General features: G+C 44.4%; 1 protein-coding gene across 1 annotated transcript in view; it reads right to left on the minus strand.

Moving 5' to 3' along the window:
- MAP1A (microtubule associated protein 1A) overlaps positions 1-14,897 on the minus strand; it is a 117,321-nt gene that overhangs the window by 93,562 nt on the left and 8,862 nt on the right. Inside the window, exon 2 of the mRNA XM_073304626.1 lies at positions 10,039-10,140. Coding sequence (XP_073160727.1) covers positions 10,039-10,140 — 102 coding nt within the window. The remainder of the gene's footprint in view (positions 1-10,038; positions 10,141-14,897) is intronic.

Raw genomic sequence — 14,897 nt, forward strand, 5'->3', positions numbered from 1 at the left:
ATTCTTATAAGGAACTAAATTTATTATTAACTTTCACCTCTGAAGACTGTGTTTGTTACACCTTAGAGACTAACCAATTTATTTGAGCATAAGCTTTCGTGAGCTACAGCTCACTTCATCGGATGCATACTGTGGAAACTGCAGAAGACATTATATACACAGAGACCATGAAACAATACCTCCTCCAACCCCACTCTCCTGCTGGCAATAGCTCATCCAAACTGACCACTCTCCTTACAATGTGCATGATAATCAAGGTGGGCCATTTGCAGTATAAATCCAAGTTTTCAGCCCCCCAACTAAAACCCCTCCAACGCATTATTAAGGATCTACAACCTATCCTGAAGGATGACCCAACACTCTCACAAATCTTGGGAGACAGGCCAGTCCTTGCCTACAGACAGCCCCCCAACCTGAAGCAAATACTCACCAACAACCACATACCAAACAGAACCAATAACCCAGGAACCTATCCTTGCAACAAAGCCCATTGCCAACTGTGCCCACATATCTATTCAGGGGACACCATCACAGGGCCTAATAACATCAGCCACACTATCAGAGGCTCGTTCACCTGCACATCCGCCAACGTGATATATGCCATCATGTGCCAGCAATGCCCCTCTGCCATGTACATTGGTCAAACTGGACAGTCTCTACGCAAAAGAATAAATGGACACAAATCAGATGTCAAGAATTATAACATTCATAAACCAGTCAGAGAACACTTCAATCTCTCTGGTCACGCAATTACAGACATGAAGGTCGCTATCTTACAACAAAAAAACTTCAAATCCAGACTCCAGCGAGAAACTGCTGAATTGGAATTCATTTGCAAATTGGATATTATTAATATAGGCTTAAATAGAGACTGGGAGTGGCTAAGTCATTATGCAAGGTAGCCTATTTCCCCTTGTTTTTTCCTACCCTCCCCCCCAGACGTTCTGGTTAAACTTGGATTTGTGCTGGAAATGGCCCACCTTGATTATCATACACATTGTAAGGAGAGTGATCACTTTAGATAAGCTATTACCAGCAGGAGAGTGGGGTTGGAGGAGGTATTGTTTCATGGTCTCTGTGTATATAATGTCTTCTGCAGTTTCCACAGTATGCATCCGATGAAGTGAGCTGTAGCTCACAAAAGTTTATGCTCAAATAAATTGGTTAGTCTCTAAGGTGCCACAAGTACTCCTTTTCTTTTTGTGAATACAGACTAACACAGCTGTTACTCTGAAACCTGTGTTTGTTACCTCTCAGATCAAACTTCTCAACTGGGATTTACTCTATTGATGGCTCCCCACTCAGCTGACCTTTCAGGGGTTTCTTACTCAGTTGCAGCAATAAGAACATTACACAGGTGCCCTGGTTCCTGAAGTACCGGTAGTTATTCTATGTCCCAGCTGATTCTATTTACTTCTAGTGATGCCCTCATCGCTGGATGGAATCAGCCATGCTCTGGGGTCTCTACCACCTCCCCGCATTAAGCACTCTAATATAGCCACTCCAAGGTGAGTGGAGAGAGCTCTCCTGTCTACTTAAAGCAACAGTAGCTATGCTGGCAGAAACTCTCCCGCCATCACAGCACTATCCACACTGGTGCTTACGTCTGTGTAACTTATGTCGCTCGAGGGGGACGGTTTATTCACACCCCTGAGCGACATAAGATATACAGGTATAAACTGTAGTGTACACACAGCCTGAGATTCTATAAGGTTTTCAAACTCTAGGTGAGTCCTCTGACAGCTAAAAAATTAAAACAGACACTTTGGACAGATCACACAAAGCTGTACTGCCTGCACCCCAACTTCAGCCAATAGATGGCAGCAAAACACACTCTTTCTGCCAGAGAAAGGCAAAGTGACACAGCAGGTCTGAGATCTCTTGTAAGAATGTCCAGACCGGTGTGAGCAGGGACTCAGCTGGCCTTGTCTGGCTCTCGTAGCACATCTATCTCAATGCCAGCAGCATGGCAACAAAGCTGAGGAAGCTCCATGTACTGCAGCTTGGAAGTCTCAAATCCATTGTTTGTTCTTTTTATTATTTGTGCAGTCAGTATGAAGAGCATGTTGCTGCCCTGAGGAGCTCAATCTAAATAGACTAAGACAGAGGATGGGAAAGAGGTTGCAAGGTAAAGCAGAGAGGCTGAGCAGGGAGTTAGACCCTACTGCTGTTAGTTTTCAGATTGTTTGGGATCAGGACCAGAATTTTCAACTGTTTAATGAGCCAATTCTCGTCTGCAAGGACAATGAGGTAGAGAGACTGCTATAGCTCTGCTGGAGTTATGGCCCTCCCCTTTCCTCCACTCAAAAAAACCCATCACAGTATCCATTCATTCCCCCTCTTCTTGTAGGCTGGGAGTGCCCAGGGGCCTCTGAAGCTGTTGCATGGTCAAAGGTGCTGACTTTCTGTTTGAAGCTACACAAAATGCCTGCACAGGCTCCCAGACAATAAGTAAACCTGCAAAGTGAAAGACTTCTCAATACAGTTATATAGTCACCATTCCCCAGGCATGCCAGAGCCACACTTGCTCATCTGGCTCATGGGACAGTCAACCTAGAGAAACAGATGGTGCTGCTGGACTTAAGTGGATTGGCAGACCTGTGTAGGGGGCCTCAGGGCTTGTCTACACAGAAAAGTTGTGCTGGTATATGCCAAAATGTGGATTTAAACGGATATTGTTATTGTGGTATAACCCCTTGGGTAGAGACTCTAATTTTGATATAACAGTAACCTTTTTTTGTTTACATTAAACACCTTCCAAAGCAACATTTTCTAAACCAAAAATAGGCCCTCTGAACATTGGAATAGAAGGATCCACATGAGGGTTACACTGGTATAGATATATCAGTACATATGGGAAAGTTTAACCATTTATAAAAGGCCTTGAGCTACAGCACCAGAATAGTACTCCACATCATATGTCCACATTACATTCCACTATACCCTACATCAACAGATCCACTATTCATCTCTGACAGCACAGAGAACTGGACTGCATTACTGGCAGCAAAGAGATTGGTGGTGCTGAAACAAGAAAACTTCACCCACCACAAATGAGGGATTCAACTTCTGAGTGGGCTGAATTCAGTGTCATAATACATCTTGCTCACTCCAGGAACAGCCTTATATGCATTTCAGTCAGAGGAAGGGAAGGGGGACTCAGAGGACATGCAGAATAAACAGTGAAGCCATGCTGGAGTGTGTAGAGGCTGGAGGGGAAGTTGGATTCATTGAGAGAAACAGAGTGCACTGCTCTTAAGGTGGTACCATGACCACAGCTCAGCTGAGGCACTGTGGCAGAGGCACTTAGGAAATGGAAACGGTTGCCCTAAAAATGGAAGCAATACCCTCGCTAGTCTCAGCCCATCACATCCTCCCCACCATTTTCCCAGAAAGACTCAAGCATCTTGAATAAGAATTTCTGAATATTACATGATCTCCAGCAGCATCTCTCCCATCATGATGAAGGGACAGGGAATCAAAATGTAAGCTCCTCCAGCAGCCCAATGCTATTATTCCTATAATAGCAAAGTATTAGATCGTGCACATACATAGAGAGAAGCCAGAGTGGGAGTCTCTCAGTGACTTTAGTCTAGATCCTATTTTATGGCTGTGGACTGGCACGGCAGTGTAGGCTCCTGGTGATAATTACTATTCTAGTCACAGAAGTGGGATTTCAGTTTCCAATATTACATTTAAAAAAAATAAATCCCACCCATAACCACAAGCCAGTCTCTAAGGAGACAGGCCTTTGTTCTCTGATGCTTGGTTTAAACCTCAAGCATCTGTCAAAGTAACAGCATAACTCAAACATAACACTTCATATTTATATGCAGGTGGAGAGACAAGATTAATAGAATATCAGGGTTGAAAGGGACCTTAGGAGGTCAACTAGTCCAACCCCCTGCTCAAAGCAGGGCCAATCCCCAACTAAAGCCCTGGCTGGGATGATTTGTCAAGCCTCAGAGGAAGGAGATTCCACCACCTCCCTAAGTAACGCAGTTCATGCTTCACCACCCTCCTAGTGAAAAAGTTTTTCCTAATATCCAACCTAAACCTCCCCCACTGCAACTTGAGACCATTACTCCTTGTTCTGTCATCTGCTACCACTGAGAACAGTCTAGAGCCATCCTCTTTGGAACCCCCTTTCAGGTAGTTGAAAGCAGCTATCAAATCCCCCCTCATTTTTCTCTTCTGCAGACTAAACAATCCCAGTTCCCTCAGCCTCTCCTCATAAGTCATGTGTTCCAGTCCCCTAATCATTTCTGTTGCCCTCCCCTGGACATTTTCCAGTTTTTCCACATCCTTCTTGTAGTGTGGGGCCCAAAACTGGACACAGTACTCCAGATGAGGCCTCACCAATGTCAAATAGGGGAACGATCACGTCCCTCGATCTGCTGGCAATGCCCCTACTTATACATCCCAAAATGCCATTGGCCTTCTTGGCAACAAGGGCACACTGCTGACTCATATCCAGCTTCTCGTCCACTGTAACCCCTAGGTCCTTTTCTGCAGAACTGCTGCCGAGCCATTCGGTCCCTAGTCTGTAGCGGTGCAAGGGATTCTTCTGTCCTAAGTGCAGGACTCTGCACTTGTCCTTGTTGAACCTCATCAGATTTCTTTTGGCCCAATCCTCCAATTTGTCTAGGGCCCTCTGTATCCTATCCCTACCCTCCAGCGTATCTACCTCTCCTCCCAGTTTAGTGTCATCTGCAAACTGAGTGTGCAGTCCACACCATCCTCCAGATCATTAATGAGATATTGAACAAAACTGGCCCGAGGACCAACCCTTGGGGCACTCTGCTTGATACCAGCTGCCAATTAGACATGGAGCCATTGATCACTACCCGTTGAGCCCGACGATCTAGCCAGTTTTCTATCCACCTTATAGTCCATTCCTCCAGCCCATACTTCTTTAACTTGCTGGCAAAAATACTGTGGGAGACCGTGTCAAAAGCTTTGCTAAAGTCAAGGAATAACATGTCCACTGCTTTCTCCTCATCCACAGAGCCAGTTATCTCATCATGGAAGGCAATTAGATTAGTCAGGCATGACTTGCCCTTGGTGAATCCATACCGACTGTTCCTGATCACTTTCCTCTCCTCTAAGTGCTTTAGAATTGATTCCTTGAGGACCTGCTCCATGATTTTTCCAGGGACTGAGGTGAGGTTGACTGGCCTGTAGTTCCTAGAATCCTCCTTCTTCCCTTTTTTAAAGATGGGCACTACATTAGCCTTTTTCCAGTCGTCCGGGACCTCCCCCGATCGCGATGAGTTTTCAAAGATGATGGACAATGGCTCTGCAATCACATCCACCAACTTCTTTAGCATTCTCGGATGTAACGCATCCGGCCCCATGGACTTGTGCACGTCCAGCTTTTCTAAATAGTCCCGAACCACTTCTTTCTCCACAGAGGGCTGGTCACCTCCTCCCCATGCTGTGCTGCCCAGTGCAGTAGTCTGGAAACTGACCTTGTTCATGAAGACAGAGGCAAAAAAAGCATTGAGTACATTAGCTTTTTCCACATCCTCTCTCACTAAGTTGCCTCCCTCATTCAGTAAGGGGCCCACACTTTCCTTGACTTTCTTCTTGATGCTAACATACCTGAAGAAACCCTTCTTGTTACTCTTAACATCTCTTGCCAGCTGCAACTCCAAGTGTTATTTGGCCCTCCTGATTTCACTCCTGCATGCCTGAACAATATTTTTATACTCCTCCCTGGTCATCTGTCCAATCTTCCACTTCTTGTAAGCTTCTTTTTTGTGTTTAAGATCAGCAAGGATTTCACTGTTAAGCCAAGCTGGTCACCTGCCATATTTACTATTCTTTCTACACATCGGGATGGTTTGTTCCTGTAACCTCAATAAGGATTCTTTAAAATACAGCCAGCTCTCCTGGACTCCTTCCCCTGCCCCTCCCCCCATGTTATTCTCCCAGGGGATCCTGCCCATCAGTTCCCCGAGGGAGTCAAAGTCTGCTTTTCTGAAGTCCAGGGTCCGTATTCTGCTGCTCTCCTTTCTCCATTCCTGCTACTGATCTGCTTGTTACACCAGTGAAGTGTGCACACTTCATCTATGCAAAAGAATATGTATTACTGTTACCCCATCCTTCCCTAGCCCTCATTTGTTTTACCAACCCGCTACATCTTGTCCTAAACTAAGACTGGGGAAGGCAGTGTCTTACACTATGTTTGTGCAGTACCTATCACATGAGGCCCTAAACTGGTTGGGGGTCTCTAAGCAATAATACAAAACAAATAAAATCATCTTTCTTTAGTTCCCTTCAGAGGATCTCAAGTAGTTAATCCCTTAGTTTATAACAAGGGACCAGATATTTTACAGTTGGACAAATTGGAAGTATGGAGGAACTCAATTACTCATGCCACTGAAACCCTCATTCTTGAATGAGTGCAAACAGGATATAGGAATCTAGTTTAGGATTTTCTATAGTGCTCATCATTTTAGTGCCTAAGCACTTTCCAGGTAAATCAGGTCTCTGTGGAGAGCTCCATAGCAGACTCTATGGAACCTCCTGATCTTCTGCATTCCCTGGTTATGGGAAGCTTTGCTTGAGACATACAGATTTTTAAAAAAAAATATGTTTAGAGAATTCTTTAGCACATGCTGCATATACTACATTATTCCAGAGGAACACAACTGTTTTTGCAGGTCATGGATGGAAATCTGATTGCTGGACTAGGTTTTCCTACATGTTTGTATGCGCTCAGTACAGCTGAGCCCCAATCCTACTTGGCACCTCCTAGTGCTACAGCAATACAAAAAATAAATAAAGGAATTTAATAGAGTAGCTGGGTCTTTACCATTTGATGGCTTTGTAGATTAGGACTAAGGCTTTGAACTAGCAAGTGAAGTGGGAACCAGAGCCTCTACAAAGGTAATGATAATGTACTCAAGGAGGCTCATCTCCTTAAACTGGGCTGCTATAATCTACACAAGATGAAGCCTTGATATTGCATCTACATTCAGGCCTAGAGACAGTAAGTCACAGAAATCTAATCTGGAGGTGACAAACACATAGATCATTGTGGTCAAATTTTTATCCAGTCAAACTGGAAGGGCATATTGAGTGGGGTCCCACAAGGTTCTGTACCGGCTCTGATTCTATTCACTATCTTCATAAATTATTTGGATAATGGCATAGAGAGTACAATTATAAAGTTCGTGGACAATACCAAGCTGGGAGGGGTTTCAAGCACTCTGGAAGACGTGATTAGAATTCAAAATGATCTTGACAAACTGGTGAAATGGTCTGAAATAAATAGGATGAAATTCAATAAAGGGCAAATGCAAAGGACTACACTTAGGAAGAAACAATCAATTGCACATATACAAAATGGGAAAAGACTGCCTAGGAAGAAGTACTGCAGAAAAAGATCTGGGGGTTATAGTGGATCACAAACTAAATATGAGTCAATAATGTAACACTGTTACTAAAAAAGTGAACATAATTCTGGGCTCTATTAGCAGGAGTGATGTAAGCAAGACATGAGAAGTAATTCCTCCACTCTACTCAGTACTGATAAGGCCTCAACTGGAGTACTGTGTCCAGTTCTTGGCACCACACTTCAGGAGAGGAATTAATCAAGTATGTACATAGTAATAGAATAATAGAATATCAGGGTTGGAAGGGACCTCAGGAGGCCATCTAGTCCAACCCCCTGCTCAAAGCAGGACCAATCCCCAATTAAATCATCCCAGCCAGGGCTTTGTCAAGCCTGACCTTAAAAACTTCTAAGGAAGGAGATTCCACCACCTCCCTAGGTAACGCATTCCAGTGTTTCACCACCCTCCTAGTGAAAGTTTTTCCTAATATCCAACCTAAACCTCCCCCACTGCAACTTGAGACCATTACTCCTTGTCCTGTCCTCTTCTACCACTGAGAATAGTCTAGAACCATCCTCTCTGGAACCACCTCTTAGGTAGTTGAAAGCAGCTATCAAATCCCCCCTCATTCTTCTCTTCTGCAGACTAAACAATCCCAGTTCCCTCAGCCTCTCCTCATAAATCATGTATTCCAGACCCCTAATCATTTTTGTTGCCCTTCACTGGACTCTCTCCAATATATCCACATCCTTCTTGTAGTGTGGGGCCCAAAACTGGACACAGTACTCCAGATGAGGCCTCACCAATGTCGAATAGAGGGGAACTATCACGTCCCTCGATCTACTCGCTATGCCCCTACTTATACATCCCAAAATGCCATTGGCCTTCTTGGCAACAAGGGCACACTGCTGACTCATATCCAGCTTCTCGTCCACTGTCACCCCTAGGTCCTTTTCTGCAGAACTGCTGCCTAGCCATTCGGTCCCTAGTCTGTAGTGGTGCATTGGGTTCTTCCATCCTAAGTGCAGGACCCTGCACTTATCCTTATTGAACCTCAGATTTCTTTTGGCCCAATCCTCCTATTTGTCTAGGTCCCTCTGTATCCTATCCCTGCCCTCCAGCGTATCTACCACTCCTCCCAGTTTAGTATCATCTGCAAATTTGCTGAGAGTGCAATCCACACCATCCTCCAGATCATTTATGAAGATATTGAACAAAACCAGCCCCAGGACTGACCCCGGGGCACTCCACTTGACACCGGCTGCCATCTAGACATGGAGCCATTGATCACTACCCGTTGAGCCCGAGAATCTAGCCAACTTTCTACCCACCTTATAGTGCATTCATCCAGCCCATACTTCTTTAACTTGCTGACAAGAATACTGTGGGAGACCGTGTCAAAAGCTTTGCTAAAGTCAAGAAACAATACATCCACTGCTTTCCCTTCATCCACAAAACCAGTAATCTCATCATAGAAGGCAATTAGATTAGTCAGGCATGACCTTCCCTTGGTGAATCCATGCTGGCTGTTCCTGATCACTTTCCTCTCATGTAAGTGCTTCAGGATTGATTCCTTGAGGACCTGCTCCATGATTTTTCTGGGGACTGAGGTGAGGCTGACTGGCCTGTAGTTCCCAGGATCCTCCTTCTTCCCTTTTTTAAAGATTGGCACTACATTAACCTTTACACAGAGCTTTAACTCCAGATATCCCGCTACTTTACAAAAATGCATCATTCTTACTATCCTCATTTTATAGGTAAAGAAACTGAGTCACAGGCTCACATAGTAAGTCAATGGCAGATCCAGAAACAGAACCTAGGCCTCTGCTTTCCAGTTAAATATCCTGACCATTAGGAAAATGGCACCTTCCTTCAAGTACACACAACACCTAAAAAGAGGAATCTGACAAGGTGCAATATGTTGATATAAAAACATCTTGCAGGCATAGCTCACAGTGACAGCCTGTGCCCATATGTCTGATATGATCTATATTTAATATGTATATACATTTTGAGAAATTTAACAGTGTGACAATTAGCCTGGGAACAGAGGCCAGTTCTAAATGCATGGTGATACAGCACTCTTTCAAAGATGCCAAGGGTATTTAATATCAAGTACTTACTCATCTGCTTTCCTTTCAGGAAAGCAGAATAAACACCTATGAAATGCAAATTGCTATTCAGGTAAACAAACATTCAGTTAGTCTTCCTCAGCCCCCCACACTCCCCAACAAGGTGATTACTTCTGGAAACTCTCCCATGAGTGGGGAATTTAGAGTTTCAAACTATTAATATTACCTCTATAAAGAGACCTGAGAATAAGCAGTTTGTATGAAATAATGTATTGTGCTGTAAGAAGGAACAAACAACAATGCCTTAAATTATTTATCTGGGCACTCTGTTTAAAAGCCTATTTGCATGTCTCTAGTTCTTCTACAAGCCCTCCACCCTCACCAACAATTAGACCAGCAGTTTTAGATTAAATTCCTTTGCACTGATATATATTTATGTCTATTGTTTCCACCTTCAGTGTTCATGTTAAGGTCTACTCAAACCGGGAGAAGCAACTCACGGGAAGAACATGGTTGTTTTCTAAGTAGTAAAATCTTTACCAATTTCATTTCCATCCTCTATTCACCAACTTCAAACTCCAACAGAAAAGCAAAAAAATGAATATAGATAAAAGGAAACTGACCTTTGAACTCTGAAGAAAACTGAGCAAGATGCTGACTTACAAAGAGTCTCAGTTGCTGATTAAGGTCACAAGAGGGAAGATGAATGTTCCATGAGCGAATTCCTGTCCAACAAGAAAAGTAGAATTAAGGCCTTTTTCCATGAATTCCAAAACCAGGAATGGAGGTGTCAATAAAAGTCTGCCAGCTGATTATATGAAATTGTGTATGCTATTTCAGAAGCCCATATTTAGGACCCATGGTGAACATTTTAAAAGACAAGGGACAGTTAGGCAGCCAATTTCCATTTGTTCCTTTACAAATCTGCACCTAGGTTATGGGGCAGGAGAAGGTAGTAAATGAGTTTCCATTTTAGTGACGTTCCACAAACAATGACTAAACCAAATACACCACTGCATAATCAGGCAAATGCACTGTGGGAGTTTTACATCTTCTGAAGTGTTCAGCATTGGCTGTTGGCAGAGATGGGATACTGGACTAATTTGACTATTGATCCGTTTGATACAACAGTTCTTATAACATGTGTACCCCTCCGAGTCACAGTACAGACCATCCCCCTCAACTTCCTTTACCAAATCACTCTTCCAAAGCCATGGATCACCCTCAGACCCTTTGAGTTTGCTCTTTAATCTATACAATCTTTGCAAAATAATCGCCTTCATAACCCAGCAGGGAGTAGACTCTCTTCCCAGACCAGATGGCGTCACACCATGCTGGGGAAGTCACCTTCAGACCTTGGTGAGGAAGTGTTTCACCTTCTGGGTAGCATATACAGTGCTACAGGTAATTCATCTTCATGTCCCAACAAGGAGCAGCCATTCCCAGATGGCACCTTGCCACTGTTGGGTGTCATGGTAATCAAACTGTTGGTACATATGATAACTCCACCTCACCTTTCATTCGTTGCTGCCTCCAGCAAGCCAGCAGCAGCTTAAAGCCAGTGATAGAGTGTTATACAAGTCAAATACATAATAACTAAACTAAGGTTCTAAACTTTATCAGTACTCATTCCGTGTGTCTTCCCAACACCTTTGCCACCATCTCAGAGAGAAAATTCCACTCCTGTGTGATGGTGCATTAAAGACAGGGGGTCAAAAAAGCCAGAAAAAAAATTCTTAGCTCCACACCTGTCCCTACCCTAAAAGGAGTCTATTGCCAATCCCTGGAGGAGCAGGGGTACCAATCCAGTTAACTGCAGCAATCCGTTCTTGTTCTCCAGCACTATAGCTAGATTCAGGAGACAACCGTCAACTGAATGCAACATAGTAGCCACTGCTCAGCAGAGGATGCAAACTCAAATATCAGCGCTGCTTCCAGAGTACAAGATGCAATTACAAAGCTCAGCCCGAGCCCTCAGCACATCACCAAAATGGGGTTAATAGTTTGCCACATCACATACACACAGGTACAGGAAACAGTTTCAAAGGCAGGGATTGTTTAGAATAACTCTGGACAATTTTTTTCTTGACTTGTCTATGGTCATAGCACACACTGCAAAGGAATGGTGCAGCAATCAGGTGACAGACTGCACTGCAGAACGTATGACAAACTAATGGCACTCAGGATGCTCTCAGAATATCAGAAAAACCCATCATCAGTTTTAGCAGCACCACAGGATATCAATTGTTCCTGCTCCTTTATGTCCCCACCCCCAAATAACATACACAGGCCAAGAAATAAGAGTTCTGCAGTTCAGGAAGGGAACAGATTGAGGCAAGGCAGGGAAAAATCACTTCTCCTTTTTATAAAAATGGCCTTGATAAGCAAGCTGTGATTTAATAAATGTGCCCAACACAGGGGCTCTTTAATACCTCTGCAGTGTTGATGAGATGAAGCTGAATAGCAATCCAACCTGGAGGGGAACAGAAGGGAGGTGAGGTGGCTCTCTGCAGGACACTTCCTGCTGATGTGAGCTGCTGTATCAGTCACAGTTTCTTGGCTGCAGCAACAAGAAGGGCTATTCTGGAGCACTGCTTGTTACATTCTCCACAATGCTAAGAAAAGAGATCCTCTTTTAAAACCTAAGGGGAGAGGGGGCTTCTCATTCAGTATCTCAGCTAATTTTCAAGTTTTTCCTCTGAGCAATTTGGAAGTCATTCAGTTTAGTTTTTAAAATCATCCCTCATCTTACCAATGACCATCACCTCAAATGCTCAGCCCACTGCAGAGGGACCAGACCATTGCTCTACCAGATTCCAGGCCCCCTTCTCCTTACACAGGTGCGTGCAATGTTCCATCCTGAGGTTTCCTAACTGGTCATATTCTTTGAGGATGCTGCTGTAGCATGTACAGCATGGGTACAGGTCCATGTGACTTGTGGGACAGTTTCTCATATCCCATTCCTCATGCCCTTGCAAACTGTCTGACTTCCTGCTGGGTTAATTGGCTTATAAGATTTGACATTTCCTTTTAATACCAGCTTCACTCCCTTGAGACATTCTTTCAAAACTGGACGAATCAAAGTAGAATAGAAACGTGACCTTCGGATCAGACTCTGCTTCATAGCATGTGAGAGTAGTCACTGTTCAAGTCTCACACAGAGAACCACATGATGCCACTGAAGCCGGGTAATGCTTAGGTATCAAGAACAATATGTTTGTTCTTAATTCTAGTCTAACTTGTGTGTTCTCCTGAACCACACAGGGGAAAAGCATACGAGATTAGTAGTCACATTCTGTAAGCAACTCTGCACACCTTCAAAGTCACACAGGGCAAGATTTTGCTGGTGTTTACGAGGAAAGTCCTCAAAGTCTTCCTCTCTATATGAGAACACCTCAGTTTAGGCATGCCCATAATAAAAAACAAAATAAGAATAAAGATTTATTAATTATTCTACCCTCAAAGAACATCCTACATCCCAATCACACTGTAGAGTAAACTAACACTTTGCAGCAACCTAACTTTCAGTCTCAGTGCTGCTGACAAGTCCAAAGTCAATCTGATTTGGATCTGCATTCTAAACTCCTTACTGTCAAGCAAACAAAAACTGTACAAAGGGCTTTCAGGGGACAACAACATTTTGTTGCCAATTAAGAGATGTTTTACTCAGTGTCTCCTAACTGATAAAATGTAATTCCTGATAAGCACACCTCTGTTCAGCAGACTGATTCACGATCACAAGGCACCCTGTACACTGTGACCCGGCAAGCTGTATCACCTTTCTCAGTGTGTCATATCACATCTATGTGACCCTCAAGCTATGGGTAAGGCTGCAAGTCTGTCACAGAAGTCATGGATTCTGTGACTTTCCATGACCTCTGCAGCTGGTGCTAGCTCAGGGGCTGCCCAAGCCAGGCAGCCCCTGGGCCAGCAGCAGCAGTTTGGGTTTGTGTGAGGGGGCTCAGGACTAGGGGCAGGGAATTGGCGGGTGCCAGGGGCGCTTACCTCGGGGTGGGGAGCTCCCATTGGCATGGCCTTGCAGCTCCTAGGCAGAGGAGGGGGGCCAGGCACCAGGGGGCTCCATGTGCTGCCTGTGCCCGCAAGGCCCACCCCCACAGCTCCCATTTGACGGGAAACACAGCCAATGGGAGCTGCGCAGCCGGCACTTATGGCAGGACCAGGAGCAGTACGTGGAGCCCCCTGGCCTTCCGCCACCTAGGAGCTGCAGGGACACGTGGAGCCGGGTAGGGAGCCCCTGCCAGCCCTGCCAACCCCTCCCCCCCAGCAGGGGTCCTGGGCTGCGTGCTGTGGCCCGCCCCACCCCCCAGCGCCAGCAGGGGTCCCGGGCATAGCGCCACAGCCCCCACACCCGAGCACCTGCAGCCCCCGGCCCAAGTTTTAGTTAGGGGTATATAGTAAAAGTCATGGACAGGTCACGGGATGTGAATGTTTGTTGACTGCCCGTGCTATATTCTCATTATTTGAGCATGGAATTACTATGCACAAAGATTTTATGCTATAGTTTGGTTCATTTAAGATTTTTACTTCATTTGATTCTACACTTTTTCACATATAGTGACACTCCCCCACCAGCATGACATGTTCTGTCCTTCCAATATATTTTGTACCTGGTATTACTGTGTCCTATAGATTATCCTCATTCTACCAAGTTTCTGTGATGACTATTATGTCAATATCCTCATTTAATATGAGGCACTCTAGTTCACCCATATTATTTAGACTTCTAGCATTGGTATATAAGCCCTTTAAAAATTGTCAATTTTTAGCTGTCTGCCATTACATGATGTAATTGAATAGGACTCTCTTTCATTTGACTCTTTCTCATTAGATCCTACCAAAGAGTTCTGAAGGAACTCAAATGTGAAATTGCACAACTACTAACTGTGGTTTGTAACCTATCATTTAAATCAGTTTCTGTACCAATGATTGGAAGATAGTTAATGTGATACCAATTTTTTAAAAGGGCTCCAGAGATGATCCTGGCAATTACAGACCAGTAAGCCTGACTTCAGTACCGGACAAACTGGTTGAAACTATAGAAAAGAACAGAATTATGAGACACATAGATGAACATAATTTTTTGGAGAAGAGTCAACATGGTTTTATAAAGGGAAATCATACCTCACGGATCTACTAGAATTCTTTGAGGAGGTCAACAAGCATGTGGACAAGGGGATCCTAGACATCGACCACCGGACCAGGGGGATGAGGTGGATGAGGCTTTCTTCCGGCAGCTCACGGAAGCTACTAGATCGCATGCCCTGATTCTCATGGGTGACTTTAATTTTCCTGATATCTGCTGGGAGAGCAATACAGCGGTGCATAGACAATCCAGGAAGTTTTTGGAAAGCGTAGGGGACAATTTCCTGGCGCAAGTGCTAGAGGAGCCAACTAGGGGGGGTGCTTTTCTTGACCTGCTGCTCACAAACCGGGTAGAATTAGTGGGGGAAGCAAAAGTGGA

The sequence above is a fragment of the Lepidochelys kempii genome, chromosome 10, assembly GCF_965140265.1.
Source record: "Lepidochelys kempii isolate rLepKem1 chromosome 10, rLepKem1.hap2, whole genome shotgun sequence".
In the NCBI taxonomy this organism is placed as follows: domain Eukaryota; kingdom Metazoa; phylum Chordata; order Testudines; family Cheloniidae; genus Lepidochelys; species Lepidochelys kempii.